Raw genomic sequence first — 27,031 nt, forward strand, 5'->3', positions numbered from 1 at the left:
TACATTCTATAGATGTTAATAGATAATAGGTGGCTGGCTTTTGTATTCTATATGATTTTAGATACGTATGCACTAATGATGCTTTAGCAATATGGGGCATATTCAATTAGGTCGAGAGATCACGGTTGCTGTGCATTACATAAGGCAATACGGTACCACGTAGTACCTTCGCCGGCCGTTCCAAAGCGTAACTTCGATCTCTGGACCTAATTGAATACGCCCCTATGATTTTGCCATACTCTGTTATGTAAGATTTGTATTATAAATCTGTACACCTTGTTAAAGTATGTACACATGTGCTTGTAAAATTGATAATACTGATATGAGCTCATCTGGAACACACTTACAAATACATGTTTTGCAAATCTGTTTAAGTGTCTTCTCTATAACACATATTCAAATGAGCATCCAGATTATTAAAAGTGAATAAGCTGCATTGACAAAAACTCAATGTGGTACAAACACACCTCCAAACATCCTTTTATATTCACACTGCATTGTTTTACTTTCCTTTATAGTACATTCTACTAATATATCAGGCTGTCAGACGCCGGACTCTGTTTCCTTACCCTAGGTCTGGCACGCTTACATACCTGGCGCTGCACTCGTCTTCTGGCAGCCACCATATTGCCTCTGGGTCTGTGCATGTGGAGATCCGGGGGTATATTTACTAAACTGCGTGTTTTGAAAAAGTGCAACCTATGGCAACCAATCAGATACTAGATATTTATTTAATACATTTTACAAAATGACAGCAAGAATCAGATTGGTTGCTGTAGGCAACATCTCCACTTTTTCAAGCCCGCAGTTTAGTAAATATACCCCCCCCCATGATCCTCTTATTCTCTTACTCTCTCCCCCCTCCTTCATTGGAGATCTATTCGTTGCCTACTATATTTAAAGCACCTCTTGTCGATCCTCTGCACCTGTTCTTTTAGTCAGCAACCCTACTTGTACTAATACATGGCTCCATGTTATCTTCCACTTCAGTGCCCAGATTATCGCTCCAACACCTTCACCTTTGGTATCCCTGTGGAATCCCTGTCCGCAGACAGGGATACAGTTCCACTGGTACAGTTCCCAGTGGTAATCCCTGTCCAGAGACTACTGCTCCGGTGTATAAAGTTTCACCATCCCAGTGCATCCTTAGTCAAAATATTGTGGTTAACAGCTGGAACAGTGAACAGGATTGGTAGAAATAATTAAATTATCCAAAGTGGTAGAGATTCAGGAATTACTATTGTTCTGTTGTCCCTAAGCTTTCACTCTAATAGCATTCCATTTCTTCATATGCACAGGTGTCTTCAAACGTTGTTCAGTTAACAGAGCCCAACGCATTTCAGCCCACTAAAAAATCTGCATACATTAATTTTGCAGAGGTATGAAACCCCTATTCATATTATATGTATTATTAACTTGCCTATTAGTAGCAATATATTATTCACAAGACCTTTTTTTTTTTTTTTTTTTTTTTTAATCTGTCTCATTGCAACATTTTTTAAGATGTATTACAACTGGAACAGATGTCACGTTTGAATAGTAATTCACGCAATTCATAGTTGAGTAAATATTGTCCTGAAAATATTTTCTCAACTATAGTACCAAAACAAAGCCCTATCCACCCCCCCAAAAAATATCACTTGAGTGGACAGATAAGTATAAAAATAAAAGTTGATCTTCTCAAAACCAACGCAGAGCTAAATAGTGAAAACCTGCCTAGTCTCATGAGGGAGCAGCACATAAACTGGAATTTTTGGCACTCGCACTTAATGTAGATGTTCCAAAACCAGGATCTTATGTGTGAAAAATGTATTGCAACTCACGTAATTCCATCAATTACAGGCTATAGCTCTAAACTGTTCAGCAATATTAAAAGCATTATTTTATATGTTGCTCAAAAAGCCCTAAAATTGATAGTACTACTTTTAAATTATGTATAGATCACAAATACCTATAGTGTATGTTGTATTTTTGTAAAAATGTATTATTGTACTACCTCTTTATACAGACAAGTTATTGATAAGTATATATGTGTGTTATATTCAGATTTCTTCTAGCACCTCAAATTCAGATGTCCCAATACCTGCTAAGCGATGTGAGAAGTCTGCACTGTTCCAGTTTGCCGAGGTATGAAATAAGACAGGGTAACGCATTTTGTTCAAAATGTCTGTATGTGTATATAACTCCAGCATAGACTTAGTTTTCCAAAAAAGTCCCCCGATAACTTAGACCACCATGGCTAAAATGCAAATACCCTTGTGTATCCCCCACACTGCCTATGTAATTCCACTACATTAAAGAATTTAGTAGTGTTCCTCACAGTGAATGTAAAAGGAAACTGAGTGACCATGTCTCTGTGTATGACACGATCATTGAAGATCAGTAATTATTTACTTTTTTCTTTCTGTGTTTTTTTTTTAAAATTTATTTCCATATGTGTCAAATGTGTTTTTCTATACATTCTTAAATAATGTTTTCTCCACACATAATGTATTTTTTTTGTTTGCTGCATAGATATCGTCAAGTACTTTGCAGATTAACAGTCCTGAACCACCAAAATGCTGCGGAAAATCATCCCTTTTTCATTTAGCAGAGGTAACATAATAGTATAAAGAAACACAGTCCATCATGTTTATTGAAGTCACTGAAGGTTTAAATAACTCCTATACAGCTGAGATATCACAACAGCTATTGAGTATTGATAATCTATATAATATATCTTTATTACCAAATTACTTTTGAAATAGCTATTAATTGGTACTTAAAAAGGAAATATCAAATATTTTTGGTTATTCTCCTGAGATTGGAAGAAGCTTAACTTGGATACCTGCACAGTAACCAGAATTATGATTGTACTGTAAATGGATATGCAGGCAGTGTTTTAGGGATGTTGATTGGGTGAGCACAGACAGCAATTATCTGACGCAGTCTGCCTGCAGACCCATTCCAAATCACAATTTAAGGCGCTAGCTGAAGAGGTGCCACACTATCAGACATATTTACTTCATCATTTGCATTTTGATAACTATATGTAAATACATCTCACGATTTTCTTTTTCCATTGTATGACTGATGTGTTTGGTTTCGAGTGTAGATTTCCTCAAGCTCATCACATTCCGATTCATCTGCATCGGCTAAGCAGTGTGGGACGTCAGCATTGTTTCAGCTTGCAGAGGTAACAACTGTAATGTTTAACAGAACCTCTTTCTTAGAAGTGAATGCTGTAGTGATTCTGTCTTTAGTTCTAAAATAATAATATTGGTCCAGAGACAAAACCGTAACAATTCGAAACATATACAGTACTCTGATACACAACAGAAAACACCTTGGTTTTGCAGTGATGAGTCTGGATTATCCATCCAGTGCACACCTCCTCTCCACTCTTGGAGACCCCGCCCGCAGACTATTAAGTGCGCCTCTGTGTCCAGACAGGGGGAGAATCTGAAGAGACGCACTGTGCAAAAGTGTAAATGTCACATTAAAGTCCAGCCTCCTACCAATGTTTACTAATAAATAATATTAACAAAATATAATTTCCATTGTTCTATTAGCGTATTTAGCCTCATCTATGGGACTTTCTTTATTACATGTGAGCTTTTTATTATAACACTCGGTGTGCACCTAGAAATACACTCCTGTGCCGAAGAGAACGATGGGACCCAATGACCACCAGCAATGAACTATTGGAAAGTCCGGCCCTTTTTGTGGCACGTGGACTCCAAAAAATGTAACCCATAATCTTATTTCAGTAATCACGCTTTGCAGAATTTAATCTCTTTTCTGCACTGTCCCACAAGGCTGTGCACATTAACACACCTATTGCATACATTACAGAAAACACCCTTACTATGGCCATTTCCTATCCTGAAGTGTAAACTTCTGCTCTTCCAAAAATGGTGCCATCTTGAGGTTGAATTAGTCCTCACACCCAAATTTTGTGAGATATGCGATTACCATGTTCACTGACTTTACATAGTACTGGACAAGAATGTAGGACCACACTTTAGACACCAACGATTTAAACACTAATAAAAAAAGTAATAATAAAATAAGCTTGAACAAAACAAAAAAACAGCATTTCTCTCTCCATGGGGGCACTTGAACATTGTGGTATAGAGGGCGGTGACTGAGATGGTGGAGTCGGCCTGAACCACATCTTTGCCCAATAGCTTACATATGCAAAGCTACCATAATTCCGATTCCGAATATTGCTACCTTAAGGGATAGGAAAATTGAAGCCACCCTCAAGAGCATTTACATGGTGGTGGGGACATCCCTTAGACCCAGCTTAGCTTCAGCTTGTTTTAATAAGGCTGTGGAGAGATGGGTAAGGACTTTGGTGGAATGTATGGAGTTGAAAAGACCTAGATAGGATTTGCTTATCTTGGGTGGAGCATTTCTGAGAGGACTCCAAGTATCTTGGTGAAGCCGCCATTGATTTGGAGCCTATTTGGGCTAGAATTTCAGCCTCTGCTTCAAACTTGGGAGGCGACTTGGGGTCCGAGAGGACACTACAATCCCTCCCATACTCGAGTGGTCCTGTTCATTCCCGAACTTGATAAAATCATTGCGCAGGCCACAGGGGGGAAAAGAGTAGATTTATTCCTGTTAATGCTCCTAGGCCTTAGGGTCTTAGGTTTCATTCCTTTTGTCCCTATGGGAAAGCAAGTGGTCAGCCCTCAAGGGTCAAACCTCAAGTCTCTGGGAGTGGTAGATAGGCATCTAAGTCCTCTGAAAAGCAATCAGCATGAAGGGCAGGCTTGTCACCCGGGGACTCACAAAGTTGGAGCCCTTCTGCTTAATTTTTGGGGCCAGTGATTCAATTCCATCAGACGCTTGGATGATTGTTATTGTCAGCTGGAGATACATAATAAATCCTCAGGCTATACTTTGTTGCGGATCTTCCTTGAAACAGCGCAAAATGTTTTTCCCTAAGAGAAGCTATTCAGTATTTTGGCAGGTGTAGTTATTCCCATCCCGAAACAGCAAAAGTGTTTGTGTTTTTACGCCAACCATTCCCTGGTCCAGAAACCGGATGCTTCCTTCCGACCTATTCTTAACCTGAAATCCATGGACATGCAGACGAGGGTAGACAGGTTCAAGATTGAGTTCTTGAAGCTGTTCCTCAACTGCATAGAATGGAACGAGTTTATGGTGGTCATAGACATCAAGGAAATGTATTTACATGTTCCAATCTAGGAGGAACATCATTGCCTTCTTAGATCAGGCCAGGGGTAGAGAACGTGGAAGTAGACTTCGTCAGCAGACAGGCTTTGCATCCCGAGGAATGGGTCTCTGGTGGTCAGGTCGGGTCAACCACACGTTGATAAGATAGCATCTGTTGATCCAAGTGGTGGAATGCTTCTGCTCCAAGATATTTCTAATGTCAGTTGAACCTTCCAACTTCTATATCTGCTCACTCCTGTAGAGGTAGACTGGGTGTTCCAATAATTCTCATGGTATACAAACATCCTATACAGACATCCTAAGTATGGCAGAGTGCCTGGTGTCGCCTACCTCTGAGACCAGACCTGTTCAGTCAGGGCCCCTTCCTCCACTAGAGTTTACCTTGGCTAACTTTAATGGTGTGGCTGTTGAAGCCATGATTCTTAAGACCAAGGATTTTTCTGATATGGAGTTTTCACACGATCTGGAAAATATACATCTCTTGGTATGAATTGAAAGGGTTTCCTATCTCTTCTTTCAGTCTGAACTGGTTGCTGCAATTCCTGCATTATGGTTTGTAAGGGGGAGTTAAATCTGTTTGACGGTCCAGGTTTTAGCCCTCCAGAGCAAACTGGCTTTTTAACCTGAAGTGCAGACCTTTATGCATGGGGTGAAGCATATGCAGCCTCCATATACCCCTCAAGTGGCTCAGTGGGATCCAAATCTGCTGCGTTGCACCATTCTCCTTTTGAGCCCATTGGTTTGGTGTAGTTGAAATTCATTACAGTTTTCCTGTTGGCTATCTCTTCAGTCAGAAGAGTTTCGGAACTGGGGACTTTGTCCTATATATACCCGTTTCTCGTCTTCCACAAGAACAGGGATTTACACAGAATAGATGATATGTTGGTACGATACAGTATGATTCTATGAAAGACTGGTCAGCATCTAATCAAACCATTGCCAGTGGATTACTTCAGTAATTTGCCAGACTTGTATTGTGACAAGACAGCTTGTCCCTGAAAATGTAAGTGTAATGTATTTCACTAGATTGGTGCCTCTTGGCACAGGGCGTCTGCTAAGCAGCTGGGCCAGGCGGCCACCTGGATTTTGGTGCTCACCTTTACAAATTTCTACTGTTTTAATACTTTGTGTCCAGAAATGCTTGTATTGCACGTAAGGTGTGTACGACAATTTCTGAGTGTACCCTCTCTATGAGGTGTCCCCTATGGATGTATGTTTTTGTACTTGCGTTAAATCCTTTTCTATGAATCAAGTGGGGGACACTGTACTCCCTTCATTTATGCTCTGTTTCTGTTATGGTTCTTTGTTCTTACACTGTTATCCTTGTTAGGATTCTGGTTCTCGTTGGAGAACGTCCTCTTCCTCTTGTTCTGTACTCCTGGTTCTGTCCTTTGGGGCTTTGTTAATAAAGTACTAAGGTTATGAAGGAGCTAATCTTTAAAAAGGGGGAGGAGTTTGAGTTTTCCAGTATATTTGAAAGTGCCCAATGTCACAGTACTGTATACCCCAGTGTTAGTGTCCCCCATTGGATTCAGATAAAGGGATTTAAAGCATGCCTTAAAATCCCATTTTCTGTATTGGATGCTGTAATCTTATACAATAGATGACAATTTGATAAAAATTTGGACTAATTTCTACTTCATATACCACAGAAAGGTGACCTCCCTTAGATGGGTACCTACACTAACAGTTATTGTCTATAACAGGGTCAATACCTCTCTGTTGCATATGCCTACAGGTCATAAATAATTATGTTATTACCCTAACTAAACTATGCACTATTTAAAAACCTGTGAATAAATTGGTGGGGTGCTGGGCCAAAGTGAAGGAAGTCACAGCTTTCTATGTGCTAAAAGCAAAAAACGGGTACTTTTCTTTCTAACGCTTTGGCTCAATATTCCACAAATGTATTTATTTTAATTAGGGTTGCTCTTTGTAAATGGCTTCTGCTAAAGCCACTAGTGCTGTCTTAAATATTACAGCACATCTTTTGGATTATTTGGTTATAAGAGCTTAAAGTACTAGTACTAGCACCTAGTAGTAAAATGTGGTAGTGGCATCTTGCCCCCATACCCATGCAGCTGTTTTACCTTTACGAGCCCTAGTCAGGGGTGCTGCATTTTTATATTTTTTTTTTGTTTTTCTTACAGTGCAGCATCTGTGGTTTTAGCGGAAGTAATCACTTGCAGTTCTCTATTATTGTGCCTAGTATGTATTTCTTTGGGGGGTTTTTTCCCTACAATTCACTGACCGTTAGTTCAGCTGATCGACATGCCGTCAATTTAAACGTTTAAGCCCAAATGTGAACATAGTGATTTGATTCAGAAAGCACAGTACACATGTGCTGGATACTTTTCATTTATATGACATGTGTAGTATGATTCTGTCAAGGTGCCAACTGGTGTTTGCAGAGAAATTCAATATTATGCTTTGAGAAACCAATAGCGTAATTTTTTAACTCTATGTAATGTATTTGCTTAAAGCCACAGCATGAGAAAGATGAACAGAATCACATGACATTAGTGGACTATTTGAGCTTGTTTCATCTGTAAACCATTTTGCAATATTTAGAATCATGTTGTGCTTATTTAAAATATAGTCATAGCATTGCTGCTCTTAGAGTTGCTTCAGTAGATTTTGTCTCACGTTGTCCATTTCTTTGTAGATGTGTGTGGCCTCAGAAGCCGTGAAAATAGCAATTTCAGGAAATATAGATCCAGAGAAACTGAAAGCTCTGAATGTGGAGGAGGCGGATGAAGATATGATTGATAGTAGCGAGAAAGAATGTTCTAATGTTTGCAAAGTGGAAGGATTTAGCAATGTTAAAATTAAAACATACAGGTCACCTTCCCCAGAGGATTTGGATGCACACTTTGATGGACTCCTTAAACAGGACAAAATAAAAAAGAAAAAGAAGAAAAGTAAAACTGACCATGAAGCTGCTGAGAAAGAGTCTCCAAAGAAGAGCTGTAAAAAAAGACAGTCGTCAGAGTCCGATATTGAAAGTGTCATGTACACTATAGAAGCTGTAGCAAAAGGAGACTGGAGTGTCGAAATGCCTTCGGTTTCCCCAAGCAAAAAAGTAAGCTCTGCTGCTAGTCCAAAACATAACGCCTCAGACTTTAAGCCAACAAAGAAAAAGACAAAATCTAAAGAAAGAAGAGTACAGAAAGATAACTCTGCAGAGACAACCAAAGAATTGTTTGAACCAGAGCCCATAACTGCGACACCTGCCATGGAGTCACTTACTGAATTACAGGAAGACCTAAAAGAAGAGCCACTATCTCCTACGGAAGATGTCCCTATGTTGTTTTTGCCAGAAATGCTGAAAACTGAGGATTTTGACACTAATAAAAAGATTGAGGCATGTGGGTCAAGGAAGTCCGAGAGGGCCTGTAAAGGGGCTCTTTATAAAACTCTGGTCTCTGAAGGAATGTTGACAACTTTGCGAGCCAATGTTGACAGAGGTAAGCAATATGTGCTTGTACACTCAAATTTATTTATTTTTCTATTAAAGCTGTGTACTCCTTACTGTTTTAAAGTCCTCCAGGTTTTTAGAGTGTCATTGGATAACTTACCTGTCCTTGGTGAACAGCTGTACCAGCACTGCATCTGAAGGAGGTGGCTGCTTCCTGCTCTCTTTGTTTTCTGGGAGTCTGAGGTCCAGGGGAGTCTTATGGAAAGCAATGCGGTGCAATCCATTTTTCACAGGAAACAGTGGGAAAGATTAATGATGGCACCCTGCCAGGAGTAACACACAACTAACAAGAGTTTAGCTAGGTTGAGGGTTGCCAGAGAATACCGCCTGCATACTCCCAATTGAATAGTGTAGAACCACCTGTACATGTGAGTTTCTCTGTTTATTGCAGAGGACATGTTCAGTGTCAAAGCCATCCTCTGCATTTTTTTTTTATATTTTTTTTCCACAACCTGTGTACAGTCCTCAATGTCCAAAATACCTAGCTAGCATAGCTAAATATTGGTGCAGCAATCCAGAAGAAGAATGGGGACAAAACCTTTGGTTGTAGATAGCTACATCTGTGCAAAATGCCATACTAAATTACTTGTGTGCCTCCTCTGTTCCATCTGAGGAGCTATGTAGCCCTTAGTCAATACCCTCCAGAAAAATCTCCTGATGGACAGTGCAACCACAGTAGCATATCTAAACATATAAGGGGGCAGCTTTGGTCCCCAGGCAATGAGGGAGGTATCGAGCATTGTGTGATGGGTGAAAAAAATCTGAGAACTGGGTTTCAGATTACCTGACTTGACTATGCCTAACCCAGTAGAATGGTCTCCTCATGCTGGTGATTTTCTGAAGCTCATAGAAGTCTGGGAATCAATAAACCTAGACTTTTTGGCATTTAGAGTGAACAAGACTTCCCCTTACGACACAAGATCCCGGGATCCATAATTGTATCTTGCTAATACACTTGCGACTCTGTGGCTCTGTCAGTTCATCTATGTTTCCCCTGAGCCCTCAAATTCTATGAAAGGCTCATTGTGAAGTGTTCCAATTGTAAAGCACTACCGAATTTGCTGGCGCTATATAAATAAATGTTGATTATGTTTTGTTGCTATCCTCTAATCTCATTTCAATAATCTTTCTCCACAAATCTAGTAATGTCCTCTGGCTGGTGCAATCTCTTCCATCTAGCTTCCTATGAGCTTTGGTGTAAATTTCGGCATAGCTGTGTATATTGAGGAGCACAGCACAACCAAAGAGTATTCTGTGATGCTCATCAGCTGTTTTGGACTTTGTACATGATCATGTCTGTGTGTGTTATATACACATATAGATATAGATATATATATATAGATGTCCTATAGTATCGGCATTGAAGTCGTCTTCTGGAATATAGATGATATAAATAATATGCTGTGAATATATAGGTTAAGTTTTAATCACTTTTCAATTTCATTGATTTTTAGGTAAAAGAAATCCAGGGAAAGGTGGCTCATCTGATCATGAGGGCTGTTGGAATGATGACAATTGGGCCTTTAATCAAAGTGGAAATAAGAAACTGAAGAAAATAAAACCGAAGGAGGAAGGAACTGTTGGGTACATGAACTGCAGATGTTTTAGTTAACAAATAAAAAACCCTTAACCTTAGTATAACTTATTTGAAAGCTTTACTGACAAACACAGACGATTACAATTACAGTTCGCTGGGCAGGGATGCATACTCTTTAGAATGTATTGTGCTTTTGGATATCTTGCCTCATCTGACTAGGGAAAGTTGTGATGGCAGATTCAATAGATATGTTTAAGGGTTAGACAAGTTTTTAGCGGAAAAGTGTATCCAGGGATACGACCGTTAATTAAAATGAAGGATAGTAGTGGATATAGGGTAAAAATAGGACTTCAATATTGGGTCTGGGGCATTTTCACAAATGAAACAGATTGGCGGTTGCTTACTCTGGATCAATTTCAAATATAAGTGCAGGATCGCAGGAGATCCAAAATAGGTTGAACTTGATGGACTGGTGTCTTTTTATCAACCTCATCAACTATGTTACTATGACTATAATAACCACATTAGCCAGCTGCTGCTAATTTTCAGGGACCGTCCCATGGTTTAATGATTTGTTTTTAGTTATTTTTGTGCCCAGTAATGAGTCTATTATGTATAACTTAAAATATCTGTGCTTCTCCTTTAAGTGTATCCCTGCTGCTTGAATTAAAAAAGTGTATTCTATACACCAAGTAGTTTCAAATAATAAGCGCATGGGACACTATATCAGTATTGTTTGATCTATGCACACATAAATAATAAACCAAAAGACACACAATTGAAACATGTTTATGCTACTTTGATGTGAGAGTGTTTTTGTAAGGTGCTAGGCACTCGGCAGTGGAAACGAAGGAATTCTTACCCTATACTTTCCCTGAGTGTTCGTTCACTCGGTGCGTCCTCCTCTGTCCGGAGGTTTCTGGAACACAGGTGGATCACAAACTACTTCCTGTTCGTACGGAAGCCTGAATGGGTCAAAAATCGCCCTCAGTGTAGCCTGTACCCGACGCGTTTCATCCTTTTGGACTTTGTCAAGGATAGATGTCATCTATCTTTTGCCTCCTTTTTATAGTTTTAAAATTCAAACAACTTTATTGATATTTCCAAAAACTTTAAAATTGCTTAATTGCTATACTAAAACAGTTGAAAAAAGAGTTATAATTCTCCTCTATCATATTAGGTTAGTGTGCATAAATACAATTAAAAAGCCAGATTGTAATAAAATAAAATGATATTTTTCTTTTAAACTATTAAAAATTAAAATGTAAATATGTATAAAAGCATCTTTATATCAAAGTCTTAAGTCCTAATGGTGCCAAAGTTTTCAATCTGTAAATGTACTCTGCTTCCAATTTGGACATAGACTACATAATAGATCCTGACACGTGCTAGGTATATATGATCCATAAATGGGGAATTTTGCATTGTATTGTTGCATACACAACCACATTGAGCAGTTCCATTTCACAAATTCACATTGAGCAGAGTCTTGCAATCACTTTGTAGAATATGTTCAGATTCTCTACCCTGAATAGTTTGGATAATGTAAAATTAAGTTGAATAGGTTCCCTGGCATCAACAGTTAGAATTCCTTTAAACATCTGTCTGTATAGCAATGTTTGTAAGAGGATGGGTGAATTAGTACAAGGATGCTGTATCAGTCGTATTAATGATTAATCCATAAACATTGCTCAGATCCACAGTGATTACTTCCCTTTGTCCTTACACACAACATATAACTCTAGAGTTAAGAGCTAATTAATATTACTATGAATAGAATAGAATTCCCTAACATTCATTTTGCTATAAAAAGTAACTTTTCCCTCCTCTGGCTCCCTGGCAACCCTCAAAATGGATTAACTCCTTGCTTAGCTGAACAGAGACCGTAAAAGGAAACGACTCCTGAGGTATACAACATGGCTCCTCCTTCCCTCGTGTCTTTTTCCTGTCTCTCCAGATGAACAAGGCAGGTCTTAGTGTAGAGAGGTGTGTTTATTCTTTTTTCTAAGGGACTTGCCTCGTCTTTCCCGGGATGGTTTCGGGAAGATCTCTGTGTCGCTCCACTTCAATGTAAGTGGAGACTGGGGCGGCTCCCCAGGCTGCAATCTCCTTATTCAGAATCCGTGGCAGCTCTACCATTTTTTTTAGTCACTTGCAATTCTGCAGCTATAGCCATAAGGAATTTAATATTTTGTTAATATTATTTTTGTCTGTTTTTGGATTGCAGCTTGGCAAAGCTGGAAGAAGAATTTGAGAAGAAATTCAATAGCCTTCCTCAGTACAGTCCAGTTACATTTGACCGGAAAAACGCTTCACTTCAGAGAAAGAAAAGAAAGATGAGCAATGGACAAGCTGAGCAACAGAAAGCAAACAAAAGTAGAGACCCATCATTATTGTGTTCATTATAGTGTTTGCTTGTTTTTTTATATAATTTGCTGATGCATATATTGAAGGGCCAAAAGCACTCCCAAATTATCTTTTAAAGCTGGGTGATTCTGCCACCATTGCATAGCCCATAAAGTATGATTTCTAAAGGAGTTGCCTTAACTTTTAAACAACTAACCATGTATTCGTTTAACTTGCAATACCATGGCTAACCACATGGTTTCCCGTTAAGTCATTGTAAATTTATGAGGTTGCAGTGAGAAACACCGTTTACATTGAACTATAGATGCTACCGATTAATAAATAATTAGCAAATGACTGATGGTTACCTCCACTCAGACATCAGACATTACTGATTCATTAACTGAATCTAGGATGCAAACATAGTAACTTAATTCACAAAGCACAGTACATGGGTGAGTGTTTGCGGGTGTGGTTCACATATAATTTTCTGATCTGCTATGTGGTGGCACAAAAATCTATTGCGGAGAATGTCAATATTGTTCTTTGGTAAACAGACTTGACATAATGTGATGTGTTTCCTTAAAGTGGCTGCATGAGAAATGTTATCTAAATCCCCCAGATCTAGAAGGCAATTTGACACAGTCTACATCTGTATATTAAATGTTTTAAGAGGTTTTCAGAGCTGAAAATATTTGGGTGGATGATGATGTTCACAAGAACAATAGCTCAGCAGAATACAAAATATAGATGCAAGGTTGAGCATTTCAAGTTTAGTTATCTGTGATTGTTATGATTCTTTTCAATAATGCAGATTTTTCTGTGAGCAGTTTTCCTAAAATAAATCGCATTATTTTGACATAGACTTTTGGCTGAAGATTATGTACATAATGTGATTTCTAGAGGGTTTATTGGACCTTTCTAATTTAATTTTGAGTGTATGTGTTTTACAATGCACATAATACATATTCTGGATCCAAACTTTTGATTTATATATTGATTTTATAATAATAATACTAGATATTCATATAATATAAATAAAATATGATATTAAATATCTTATTCTATTTTATTTTTATACACATGTACATTAAGTAGTTTATTAGTTAGGTTAGGGTTTTATTAGTGTGTATATATAGTATATCGGGAAGATATCTTTCTCCTACCTGTTGTCGCAGCTGCAGGATCTGTCGCACCAGTCTCTGTATCTCATGTCCCATAGGGACAAGGCGTTACCTTGTTTTCAAAAAAAGATGGTTTCTACCTATGTGTACTTGACCATGGTGGTTTGCCCTTATTAGGCTCTACAACACAAGATTTTGGTGGACTAGTTCCACTACGCAGTTTGTACTGTGTGCACTATGTTCACACCGGCCTTCCTTCAGCTACACAGCACCACGAGCACACTTGAGGAAAGGGAATTATAATAGCTTTATAATTTATAATTATAATAGCATAGCTCAGAAGGCAGGCCAATGCTCTATATTGCCTCTTGGGCTGAGGGAGCATAAAAAAATCGCTAATTTTTAGAGATGAGCGGGCTCGGATATCTGAAATCCGAGGCCACCCGAACGTTGCCGATCCGAGCCGGATCCGAGACAGATCCGGGTATTCCCGCCAATTGCAAAACTGAAACCGAGGCTCTGAGTCATAATCCCGCTGTCAGATCTCGCGATACTCGGATCCTATAAATTCCCAGCTAGTCGCCGCCATCTTGACTCAGGCATTGATCAGGGTAGAGGGAGGGTGTGTTGGGTGGTCCTCTGTCCTGCTATATCTCGTGCAGTGCTGGGGAAACAGCACAGCACACTAATTTTATTTCTCTTGTACATATAATGTACCAGACACTATGAAAACAACGCTTTTGCTTTTTTTTTTTTTTTTTTTCCCAATTAGGACAATTTCTCTGTAAGTTTGTTATACTGTTTGTTTTTTTGTTTTTGTTTTTTACAAAATCTCACAATTATATTACCTCTATGATTTATGTCAAAATGTAATAATGTGTTTTAATATGCATTATTTATGGTGCTTAGCTCCTTTTAAGTTTATAGTTTGTATTATTAATTCAAAATAAGGGCACACAAAACCAAAATACCTGTATTAGTATTGGTGGTGAAACATAAGTCATACCTGGCTCCTTTCCATTAAAGAGAGGATGGTAAAATATTTGTGATTAATATGTGATCTTCTGTTATCTTATGACAGGTCCTTTACAGTCACAGAAGAAGAACCTGTTTCACAAAATTGTAAGCAAATACAAAACTAAAAAGGAAAAGCAAAGCATATCCGATAAAGGTATTTCAATTTCTAATGAAATTTACAGTCAATGTTACACTTTTTATATCTGTAATTTTTTAGTTATAAAAAAAAAATCTCATTGTTGATTGTTAAACCGGATGTTTGTTTTTTACTGGGAATGCTACTTTTTTTTTTTTTTTTTAGAATAGTTACTCACTCAGGGCCTGATTTTGAGTTAGGAGAAGAGCAAAAACAAGAAGCATATTTACACCTGGAAAAAACATGTTACAATGCAAGGAGTATAAATTCACTTATATTTTTGCATGCAAGGAAAATACTGGTTGTTTTTTCATGTAACACACAAGGGGGCATATTCAGATCCGATCCGCGGTAACGCGCGTTACCGGGGAAAATGCGCAGTACTGCCGGTAATACGGTACCGCAATAACGCGGATTTTCGTACGCAGCCCTATGGGCTGCGAATGAAAATCCACGTTATTGCGGTACCGCGGATTAGGTTCGCGGCCGTTTCGGCGAGATCCCGCGGATCGGGATCGGAATTGAATATGCCCCAAAGACTTGATTTACCTCCCCCCCCTAATGCTACATGGTACTGCCAACGTGCAAATTTGCTCCTTTTCTTTGCTTTCCTAACTCAAAATCAGGCCCTTAGTCGTTTGCTGGAGTTCCATACATTGCATTGCTGCATTTTGTGGTATCCGCATAGTCCCATTATATATTGGCAAATAACATCAAATTCCCACCATTGTTATTGTCAAGTTATTTTTTCAAGATTCTGCTTTTTGTAACATTTCTAGGAGTATAACAATACCTATACTTTGTAGTTTCTTTTACATTTGTTTGCATTATAAGACTCTGAATGCAAACTGTATATATTTTTTATACACATATATATATATTTTTCAAATCTTTTTTTTTTTTTTTTCTATTCTTATTTTTAATATAAGAACCTGATGGATCTGTCCTTTTGCCATCTCTAACAGATTCAACATAAGCTAATACATTTGCCTCTACAAGATCCAGTGCACTTGGTTCTAATAGTACTAACATGCAGGAGAGACGCCCGTGTAATTTTGTGGGGAGCCTCTTTAAGACAAAGGCATTTTTATCCTTTTGTCCTCTGTGGATTTCTGATAATGAAAACATCTGAAAAGAGATATACTTAAATATTTATACAAATTATTTGCAGTATATAGTGCACTATCCAGTATATAAGTGTAATTATGATTACCAATGTGACTATATGAAAGCAAGAGGCTGAAGGTAAAGAGCTTTTATACAGTTCACAGAAATCAGAGGTTATGTCTAAAATCCATAATAATTTACAGTAGGGTGTGTGTTATTCCTTATAGTGCTCAAATATTCCTTATAATGCACAAATATTCCTAATGAACGCTTTTCATGACATCAACTCACCTATTTATATAGATATTATTTAATTGAGTTTATACATATATTAACAGAACTTGGTGTATTATATAGAGAGAGGATTTTTCTTAATACATCTTATCTTTGAATGTACTATTGGGTATGATGTTGGATGTTCTGTGGTCCGCTATATCTCATAGGTCCCTCACCATAAAGGAATTGCTGTGTATACATTATTTAGGATTCACACCGAATGCATAGCTTCACCTTTGTTTACACTGAACATCATCTGACACCAAACAGCCCACATACAATTTGTCAAACCTTTTCATGAAGAAAGACAGAAAATCTTTCAGTAACAGGTTACTAAATGAAGTTACGTTCTATACTTAGTTTAAATAACGTTATGGTGGTAAACATACCCCCTAATGTGATTTATAAGGAAGGAAGGCCTAGCTACAAGGAGTGACGTTAATAGCTTCTAAGAAAGCAGTAAATAGAAGTGCTGGACCAGACTTGGTACTGTGTTGAATGGCCACTTGCATCACATGATTCCTTTTGGAAGTCTTCTATAATGGAATGCATAACTATCAGTGCAGGTAAAACACAACGGGCTATGAGGATCACTTTACACAAGCCACTATGATAAGGAATCATTTACCTCCTTATCGTAAAATAAAAAGTATATTAGAAGTCATCACGGAGTTTCCTCGTCTTGCAGCTTTGTGCTTTTATATGGTCTCAAATCTCCTCTGTGGCTTTTAATCTCCTTGTATTTTACAGTAAATTGTGCATTATCCATATATTACTGTCACTTATATTTTATAGAGGATAATGCGGATTATATGTTGTCTTCTAGCCATAATAGAAGACAACACCACAAGTGATAGTTCACCGAGGGACGGCTCCAGTTCTGTACCTCACATTCCAGAACCTACAGCGATTCATGAACCTTTGGTTGGAAGTCAGAAGAGAAAAGCAAGAAAAACTAAAATTACGCACCTAGTTAGATCTATGGATTGTCAGCCTCTTTCAGTAGGTCAGCTTTTAGGTAAGAATGAAGTTTACTTTAAAAAAAAAAAAAGTTTTAAAATATCTGTCACATCCAAAATTACTGTAGTAAAAAGAAAATTTCTAACACAATCCGAAAATAGAGGAATTGTACCTTACCTGTGTAGATATTACATGTTGACATTTTGAAGATCCAGATTATAATGTACTCCAAATGTAAGTTTTTGAAGATCCTGGACTAGACTTTTTCGTCTGTAGAATTAAGCAAATAATGTGCACATTATTCAAGTTGGCATGAAAGTTTGCTGCTGCTCTGTGTTGCAAATATTGTACTCACAGGTTGGGAAAAAAGAACTAATAAGTAATCTAAACCTTTCTATATCATAGCATGCCATTTAATGCTGGACACACACACTGTGATATCACAGTTGGTCCAATATTGCTGTACGTATGGACAAAAAATTACTGCAATTCCAATTGATAATTTTATCAGGGCCCTGTTTGTTCTGAGTTTATATGTTCTCCCCGTGTTTGCGTGGGTTTCCTTCCACACAAAACATGCTGGTAGATTAATTGACGGTCAAATGGACCCTAGACTGTGTGTTCTCCAGTGGGGTAGGGATCGGATTAAAGGACTTCATATTCTCTGTACAGCGCTATACAATATAATTTGCGCTATATAATTAATAATAATAAAAGCAGTAGGGTCATCAAGATATTTGGTAAATCAGCCAGTGTGTGGTCATCTTCTCACCATAATAGTGGGCCTAGAGAAGTGATCTGGATGCTCAGTGTACCAAATGGCCAGATCTCATTTAGTTTGGGCATCTACCAAAGTAACCAAATTGGTCAGTGTTCCTGTTGCTCAGCTCTCATACACAAGGATCGTAGTGATTGTGGATGTGCCCAGCTTTTCTTGCAGAAAGAACTACTTTCAGATATTGAAAACAAATGTTGGAAAAGAGAAGTTCATTTTAATATGCTGTGTCCGTGAACTAGAATTAAAATACATATTCTTTAACATATTTTCTGATTTATTGTGGGTTGTAGATTTTTGTCACCAATTCTAGTGCTCGCCTTTTAAGTGGGCACTTCTACATGACTTTAATTTATTGGCATGTGCATGCCGCCTTCTAATTTTTACTTTAATATCATTTGGCAGACTTGTTTATTTTGCCCTGAGATACAACCCAGTTCTTCTGGTTTTTGCATTGAATAAAGTTATATCCATATGCAGCTAATAGCAATGAAAGAAACTACTCTGACTCATGATGTAAATATATTGCTGAAAAGTGCAGCTGAAATCACAGGAGAGAGCATGTAGAAGGCAATAAACTGAAGTCATCTAAAGGTGGAAACACCCTATAGTACTTAAATCCTTTTATAATTTTAAGGAGGAGTCACAAAATAACAAAATGATAAATAAAATCCTAGATTTGCAAATCTTTCTAATGTGTACATCAATATCAACGTTTAAATATGTCTTGCACAGTATGTTGAAGCTCTATAATGATAGGTACACAATGAAATCTTATGTGTCTTTTTTGTTTCTTTACAGATGGAAACATTCCCCCAAATAGTTATCAGAACAGCTGCGGTATGGAGGGAACTTGCAGAGCAGAACTAACAATCTCTGAAGAATCTGGCGTTGATCAGAATTGCAGTATTACCCAAGACATGCCGGCTGTGTCTGCTTTTTTTAGTCTGGCTGCTCTGGCCGAGGTAGCAGCAATGGAAAATGTTCACAGGTTAGATATGTCTTTACAGATTAACACAGCTAAAAAGAATGCTTATTTATTATGGGCTTGTAGAATGCTGAGCTGCCTTTTTATCTTTGTTTTGTGTAAATCAAGGTTTCTCAAATTCTGGAACATGCACCCTTGTATCCAGATTCAAGGAGTACTTCTGTCTGTTAAATGGGATGGACAGTCCATTAGTGCATTATTCATGGCAATAGACTGAAAGGCTCAGCAGCAGCTTGGTCTGTCTGGCAGAGGATGGCATCAAATGAGTGGATATGAACCAATACATGACATTCACATCCAATAAGGTGGCGTCCTACTCGACTGCCTCTGAGCCTTCCAGATAATCACATTCATTCAAGCAGTTTAGCTAGGGTATCCACCTTTTTTCATATGTATCTTAAATTAACAGTTCAATGTATTAATGAAGAATTAAACTTATACTAACACAAATTAGAAGAGTTTTAAAATAAAGACAAAAGGGGCTGTCTTCTGCACATTTGTGTACAATAGTGGGAGCTTTGAATAAATGGATACATTTTAGGAGATAATTGGTATACCGTGACAGACACAAGGGTACTTGGTAAGCATTTGCTGTGATTTGCAGTTTCATTTATATAACAAGTTATGAAAGGCCGCTCTACGCTACTTGGGTACATCCACTATAACTTACAAGTTCAGAAAAGTGCAAAAGTATGTGTGTGTGTGTGTGTGTGTGTGTGTGTATATATATATATATATAGATAGATAGATATAAATAGTGTTGTGCTGGATTGCTTAGCATTGTTCCTGTACTTGGGCAAGTATGTTTGTATTTATTTATTTATTTGTATGTACACTCAATGGCCATTTTATTAGGTACACCTGCTTATTAATGAATATATCTAATCAGCCAATCGTGTGGCAGCCACTCAATTCACACGAGCATGCATACATGGTCAAGAGCTTTAGTTGTTGTCAGACCAAACAGCAAAACAGGGCAGAAATGTGACCTAAATTACTTTGACCGTGGAATGATTGTTGGTGCCAGACGGGTGGTTTGCTGAGCTCCCTGGATTTTCACGTACTACAGTCTCCAGAGTTTACAAATAATAGTGCCCAAAACAAAAAAACACACAGAACATCGAACCTTGAAGTGTATGGGCTACAACAGCAGAAGACCACTAAGTTCCACTCCTGTCAGCTAAGAAATGGAAACTCAGGATACTGTGGGCACAGGCTCACCAAAACTGGACAGTTGAAGATTGGAAAAACATTGACTGGTCTGACGATTCTCGATTTCTGCTTTGATTTACAGATGGGTAGGGTCTGAATTTTAATCCATCAATGCAATGGTGCAGGCTGGTGCTGGTAGTGTAATTGTATCCGGAATGTTTTATTGGCACATATTAGGCCCCTTAATACTAATTGATTATACTTTAAACAGACTACCGGAATATTATTGCTCACATGTGCATCCCTTTATGGCCACAGTATAAGCAACTTCAAATGGCTTCTTCCAGCAGAATAATGCACTGTGTCACAAAGCATATCATCTCAGGCTAGTTCTACCAACATGACTGAGTTGAGTTCAGTGTACTGCAATGGCCTCCACAGTCATCAGATCCTTATCCAATGGAGCACCTTTGGGATGTGACGGAACAGGAGATTTGCAGCAACTTCATGATGTTATCAGGTCAACATGGGCCAGAATCTCTAAGGAATGTTCCCAGCTCCTTGATGGCTCTGACACAGGAGGGTTCTATCCAGTGCTAAAAATGTGCACCTAATAAAGCGGCCACTGAACATGAAAAAATAAAAAATGGGTATAGAGAGAGACCGTGTGTGTGTTTTGTGTATGTATGTATGTATGTATATATATATATGTGTGTGTGTGTGTGTATGTATGTATGAATATATATATATATATATATATATATATATATATATATATATATATATATATATTGCACAGTGAGAGAAAATATCTCTTGTCTATTAAAAATAAGAATACAAAACATGTTTTGTTTCTCCAGGAGTCCTAGGTCCTCCCATTCAAGAGATGGCCAGAAGAAAGAAGTGCCCCAGGCAGCTGTGCTCATTTCCTGCGCTGACCAATGAAGATTCACTTTATGACCTTTAACTACATATTTAAATCTAAGCCTTGAGCTTTACGTAGCAAGGCAAAATTTATCCTTGAAATAAAGGATTATGTGGGCAAAAATTAGTTTCACTTGAAGCTAAAAGCTTGGGCTTTGTCCTTTTAGAGCTCGACTTGTTCTTGGCCTACTAATGGAAAGATATGGCATGATAATCACGTTTTGTACTGAGGCTAAAATTGGGATGAAGCGTGAAAGAAGATGCCATCTGTACTGTGTCTCAATAGAAAAGCTCTTTGAAGCAGAGTGTGATGCTAGTTTCATATTATGATTATTATAAAAGAAAAAATACTGATGCACTGCACTAGTTAATAGATATCCTTTTTATAAATTAAGATTTACGTTCCAAAAATGGTTTATAAAATAGTTTATGCTTACATTTATATTGAAACTGAGTTTAAAAGATGTTCCTGGAAGACCGAAATTGTAGGCTCAGGTGTACCATTGTTAGGGTTATTGTGTGTCTTTTCCTCCACCACCCTTGTCTTCTGCACTTCCATAATTTTCATAGAATACAGATCCTGCTTGATACCCTAAGCAGCATGCCAAGTGCCATAAACACAGGCGTTCTAAATGCCACTGACTACTACACTTCAACTCAAGGAGGAATGTTATTGTACAGACAGCAGATGAAATAATGGTTCTCTGTTATAACAAACAGTTTCTGATATGCATGTTTTACCCAGTCGTAAGCCTTAATAGATCTAGATTAGCTCTATCGATATGGTAAAAAAAAATTTTTTATTTTTTTTTTATTTAAAAATAAATATAAAGTGTTCCTATGTGAAAGAGCAATTTATACCACCACCGTTATAGATGTAAAAGTTTCCATGTTTTAACAGAAAAAAAAAACAAACATTATTTTTTTCATTGCACAGTATGTAATTGAGCAGACTGATAAGCACACCTCTACCTGTAAACATATGTCAAAGTGCTGAAGAAATCCAAATCATACTCCCACGTTTTAATATCATGGAAAAAGTTATATATATGTTTATATATGGATATTGCCAAATACTGTTTTACATAGGAGCACTTTAAGCTACAGTTTCACTTGAAATCTTTTGTTTAGAAACATATTAAAACTGACACGTTCTTGTTAACGCTACAATAGAGTTAGCCAATAATTTGATTGTCATTATTTACAGGTATTTAGGATGTGACGTTACATAGCTGCCATCTTTTTAAAACAGCAATGCTGTTGATTGAAACTGTTTTTAAGTTTATTGACTGATGCATCCAGATCAGGAATAGTTACTCTCTCGGTTACTCCAGGGAAACAAAACATTAACTATGCACTAGCACTGCGCGTGCGCCCACGTCAAAATTCATAAGGAGGTCAATATTTGATTTTGTAATTTTGTTTGCTCCCATTTACATTATTCATTTTTTATATGGCTTACTTTGTAGAAGGCTATTTTTATAAGTAAATAATCACACAATCATTTTAATTTTAGGTTAGAATATACTGTAAAAGTCCGCCTTAGAACATAAGGTATTCACATCATGTTACTCAGATGTGGCTGCTTCAAGATTATTAGCTCCAGTCAGTGCAGGTTAAGGAATAATGACTTATTTGGTTGATCTGAGCAACTTGTACTGGTGTGAGCAATGCACTTTGATGAGTTGATGAGCTCAAGCAGCTGTATGTAGGTTGGATATACGTATTTACTTATCTGGTAGTGTCTATGCTAGAAACCAATTGTTTTGGGATGTATAGATTATTGATACCCACACGGATTAATGAGATTAATTTATTTATTTTCAGGGCTTTGTGAGGCTATACTTTTATAACATGTGAATACCTTCCATTTAATGAAGACATTTACTGTATTTTTTGTTACAATGGAGAGATTTCCAGACCACTTTGGCCCACCTCACCCTAACCTTAATGGTTCCTCTGCATAGGTTATAAAATAGAAAACCATTCTATGAAGGATGGTGATTACTTATTTATACTGTGCTTGGCGCAAAATATGCATGTAACATTGAGATAAATTTACATTTTGGAAATCTAGGTATAAAATGATTAATCCACAATGTTAAAATTATCTTACCTATACTCTAGATAAAGTTATGAAGAACTAATTGAATTTATATTTTACCACTGGCTACATATGATGTAGCAAAAGCCTTTGTACTGATCTGTTTACTGGTTTAAATGGAGTGTTGTCTTGTCTTGTCTTAGTTCTACCATCATTTCATGAATCTCATCCATAGAATTTGGGGTACTATTGCAGCAATAAATAGCTCTGCCTTTTTTTGTAATAATTACATAATTAGCTTTAAGTCATAAGGTCAGAAAAAAATAATCCTTGTTATACTGGGCCTTTTGGTCCTGCCACTATATTCCACAAACTGATTGTTAAACTCTTGTTTCTCTTTTGTAAAATGTTGTTCTCTTCTTTCATCTGTTTTTAGTGGAACCTCAAGTATACACATTTGGAATGTTCATAAAGTGAGATGTGATAAGTGAAATTCTGTAATCACTTAGCATTTATGACTTGTCATTTATAAGGAAGAATGTCACTGCTATAAGCTGACATTTCAAATGTTGAAGTTAATGAATACAGTGAAAGCAGGTTGTCGTATAAGTTATACAGTGTATATACACTTGGTCTATTATCTACCAGATACCTATATTTAGACAAACTATTTAAAAGTGTTGTAACTGGTTATACTTGTGTAAATATTTTCGTCAGCCAGTATTCTTCCAGCTGATGCAATAGTGCGGAGATATAGATTTTATTTCTTTTTTTTTTTTTTTTTTTTAAAAAAGGCTATTTTGGGGGGAAACTATTATTTGCGCTAAAACGTAAGAAAATTTGAAAACCACATAGCACCCACACTAATATTTAGCACTACGTGTTAGATGAGTGTGTCACTATTTGAGGTTTGGCACTTCTTGAATTCTAATTGGCTCAAAGCCCATATTCTATTAGTGTACAATTATTGTCTGGCCATGCACCTTAACAATGGTACAAGTGTATTCCTTTCCAGAATTTCCGTAGATATATCTATTTTTGTCGGATTGTCCCAGATAATATTTCAATACTGCTCTTAGATATTTCTCTATGACTATGGTACCTTTTTAAAAGGAAATAAACTGATCCTTCTTTTATATGTGAATTATTGAGTTACTAAACCTAAGTGGCTTTCCCTTAGAGTAGTGTAGTGACTGTTTCTGAAACTTTTGTAGATAATGCTTAATTTTTAAGCTGCTAGGCACTAAGAGTAGCAGAAATCCTGCAAAGCTTTAGTTAGTTTTTGAGATATTTGCCATTGATGGCTTTGAATAAGTGATTTTCAGTAGTTCTATTTGCTAATGCACTGAATCTGTTAGGCAAAGCATTGGTATAATCAGGTAACAATTATTAGCACAAATTCATAACATTTCACACCAACATTTCCTGCTTTGTATGTTTATACACACAGAGCATATCCCAGTTTCACACTTTGACCCAGAGCTGGCCTGGGACTGTAGGATTCCCATTACTGAGACTCCCTTGCACCTCTCATCTACCCACAAAGCACCAAGGCATCATCTTAGTGTCTTCTCATCCTGGGTACGAAGTCCTTGCTCTGTAGGAACTGAAATACACCAGGCAGGTGTACAGAAACCACAATTATGCCATAATGTTCATATGATCATCTTCACAGCAATGTCATCAAGAACTGTAATTAAAATGTCTCTTGGGAAATGTTTGCACCTTATAAATCTTTGAAAACCAAAATAGAAAACCTATCTGCATTGTTGTGATATTACCTTAGTTTGCTTTAACAAGTTAAAAACATATTTTTTTCTGCGCATACATGTTGCAGTCATCTTTCATTTCTGGATTTGAACCTGTAAATAAGCTGTACTGTTAGAACCTTGTGATTAAGTAAAAAGAATACAAGAAATGGCAGCATAGATTTTTATAAAATATACAGTGTTCCAATAATGTTCTGCTTATTATGTTTGCTTTTAACTTTGTAATGTTTTGTGCAGTGGGTTGTGCCATAAAACACAGTGTTCCAGAGATTCCCAAAAGATTTGTAGAATCAGGTTCTAATCCAAAAGTAGGTTCTAATTCCATTTACGAGACCAAACGCATTCAACTTATTTGCTGCAATTAAACATTTTGTGTTTTGACAATGTACCCATCCCAATGCTATGCTCCAAAATTGAATTTATATTTATTAAATAACAATTAACTAATGTTTTTTACAGCTGTGATGATCTTATTTTGTTCCCAGTCAAGCTCTGTGTAGATTTCTTAAAACGTAAAATATTTGAGCTGGTAATAAAATGTCTAAATAACTGTATAACAAACCTGCAACTTGTTTTATTTGGGTTGGTTCTATGTATGTTGTGGTAAAATCTATTATATTTTATTATATAATGCTTGATTTTATGTACTCATGGTGGGAAGTATGTTAACCTTGCAGAGGGAATTGTTGCTTTGTGCAGCTTTTGCACTCTTCTATATTGGTGCTCATGTAGAGTTGGACATAACATCTGTTTTTTGGGGGGTTTTTTTGCTTAAAATTTCCATACTGATCATGTGCACCAAAATGCATATACATACGTCCATATGCAAATTATGTCACATCTTACACTTACGAATTCTTACGTTTAGAGAGAAGGAACAGGGAAAAATAGGGCTGGGAAAGTGTAGGCCAAGTACAGTAAGAGCATGCTCTTGTAATTGCGACTGAGGTACAACTGGAAGCTGCGAGATATAGAGGAAGGAGGCCCTAGAAGGAGCCCTCCATTCTGACAGCTCAAGTTGCTTTTTGAGTCATCTGCACTTTGTATGCTTCCAGGCTGGCTTCCTGCATACCTAACATCTTGTACTGTGCAGGCTGCCCAGGAAAAGCATAGTGCGCCTATTAAAATGCTCTCTCCCAGGCGATCAAGACCCTAGACTTTACGTAATAAGGCAAAAATTAACATCATAGGACCTAGTGACAGGTCTGCCTTAAAACACTTTCAGGGAATATAAGAAGATATAAATAAGTCATTTTAGACAAACAGTTAAGGGCTTGTTTCTCACTGTAGCAAATGCTAGCTAATAATAAATGGCCAATCTCCAAGAAACTACTGGGTAGAAGAAACTTATATGGTTACTTTATTTCAGTTAATCACAACTCAAAATGTGACTCAGCTTTTTAAATTTAGATAATTTAATAGTATTTCTAATAAACAAAGTAGTTATATTATTTAAGCAGAACACAACGCTTCAAATGTATGTCCATTTCAAACAGCAGTTGTCACTTCTCTTTCACACCAAACTTTCAGCCACTACGCTGGAACTACAGATTATTGTCAGTCCAACCAACAACACTTTTCTTAATTATGCAACTAATAACAATATATTTGGTTCACAAATGAAGATTGCATATGTGTTTTTTTTTTCTCTTCCTATTTACTTTACTGTACTCTTCTGACTAGTTACGAACTTTATGTAATCCAGCTACCTCTTTTACTTATATTTGACTTCTGACTGCTTTGAGAACCTTCTATTAAATGTTTCTAGAGTCTGGTTTCACTTGTTTTTTTATGTTTTCATCTATTGAATACAAAATTCTGACTGAAACACTTTTCTATTTGAGAAAGATCAGAGTCATCTATCAGATATGCACCTTGAGAGGTGTAAATTAGCCTATCGGATACGCTTGCCTCTGTCTTGCATCCATTCTCATTTTGGAGTTGCACGGATGTAACCAGGGTGGTTCACTTGGCACACTTCAAGGTGCACATCTACCCCCTGCTCTCATACAGGTGTGCCCAGGTGTGTGGATAGTAAGAAAATCCAGAAGAGGTACACTGTGCTACGACTTTAGTACCACTCTCTTCAATAAAATATACTCTCCATATATAACACGCCTTAGGTCACATCAGGGATGCCATTATGGCAACATGGAAGTGCTTACAGAGCCCCAGTAAAAGAATAGAACAAGACAATCAGCTGCTGCAAAA

General features: G+C 37.2%; 1 protein-coding gene across 3 annotated transcripts in view; it reads left to right on the top strand.

The window, feature by feature from the left end:
* BBX (BBX high mobility group box domain containing) overlaps positions 1 to 26,600 on the top strand; it is a 50,765-nt gene extending 24,165 nt beyond the window's left edge. For 2 of the 3 annotated variants that reach the window (XM_075194909.1, XM_075194908.1), the window contains 11 exons: positions 1,299 to 1,379; positions 2,047 to 2,127; positions 2,515 to 2,595; positions 3,095 to 3,175; positions 7,853 to 8,654; positions 10,120 to 10,249; positions 12,430 to 12,578; positions 14,754 to 14,843; positions 17,035 to 17,226; positions 18,745 to 18,934; positions 20,944 to 26,600. In XM_075194909.1, the coding sequence (XP_075051010.1) occupies positions 1,299 to 1,379; positions 2,047 to 2,127; positions 2,515 to 2,595; positions 3,095 to 3,175; positions 7,853 to 8,654; positions 10,120 to 10,249; positions 12,430 to 12,578; positions 14,754 to 14,843; positions 17,035 to 17,226; positions 18,745 to 18,934; positions 20,944 to 21,028 (1,962 nt within the window). In that variant the 3' untranslated portion in view covers positions 21,029 to 26,600. The remainder of the gene's footprint in view (positions 1 to 1,298; positions 1,380 to 2,046; positions 2,128 to 2,514; positions 2,596 to 3,094; positions 3,176 to 7,852; positions 8,655 to 10,119; positions 10,250 to 12,429; positions 12,579 to 14,753; positions 14,844 to 17,034; positions 17,227 to 18,744; positions 18,935 to 20,943) is intronic. The other variant, XM_075194910.1, reaches the window with a different exon arrangement.
* Positions 26,601 to 27,031: the final 431 nt, after the last annotated feature.

This window comes from Mixophyes fleayi, chromosome 2 (assembly GCF_038048845.1).
Source record: "Mixophyes fleayi isolate aMixFle1 chromosome 2, aMixFle1.hap1, whole genome shotgun sequence".
NCBI classification, from domain to species: Eukaryota; Metazoa; Chordata; class Amphibia; order Anura; family Limnodynastidae; genus Mixophyes; species Mixophyes fleayi.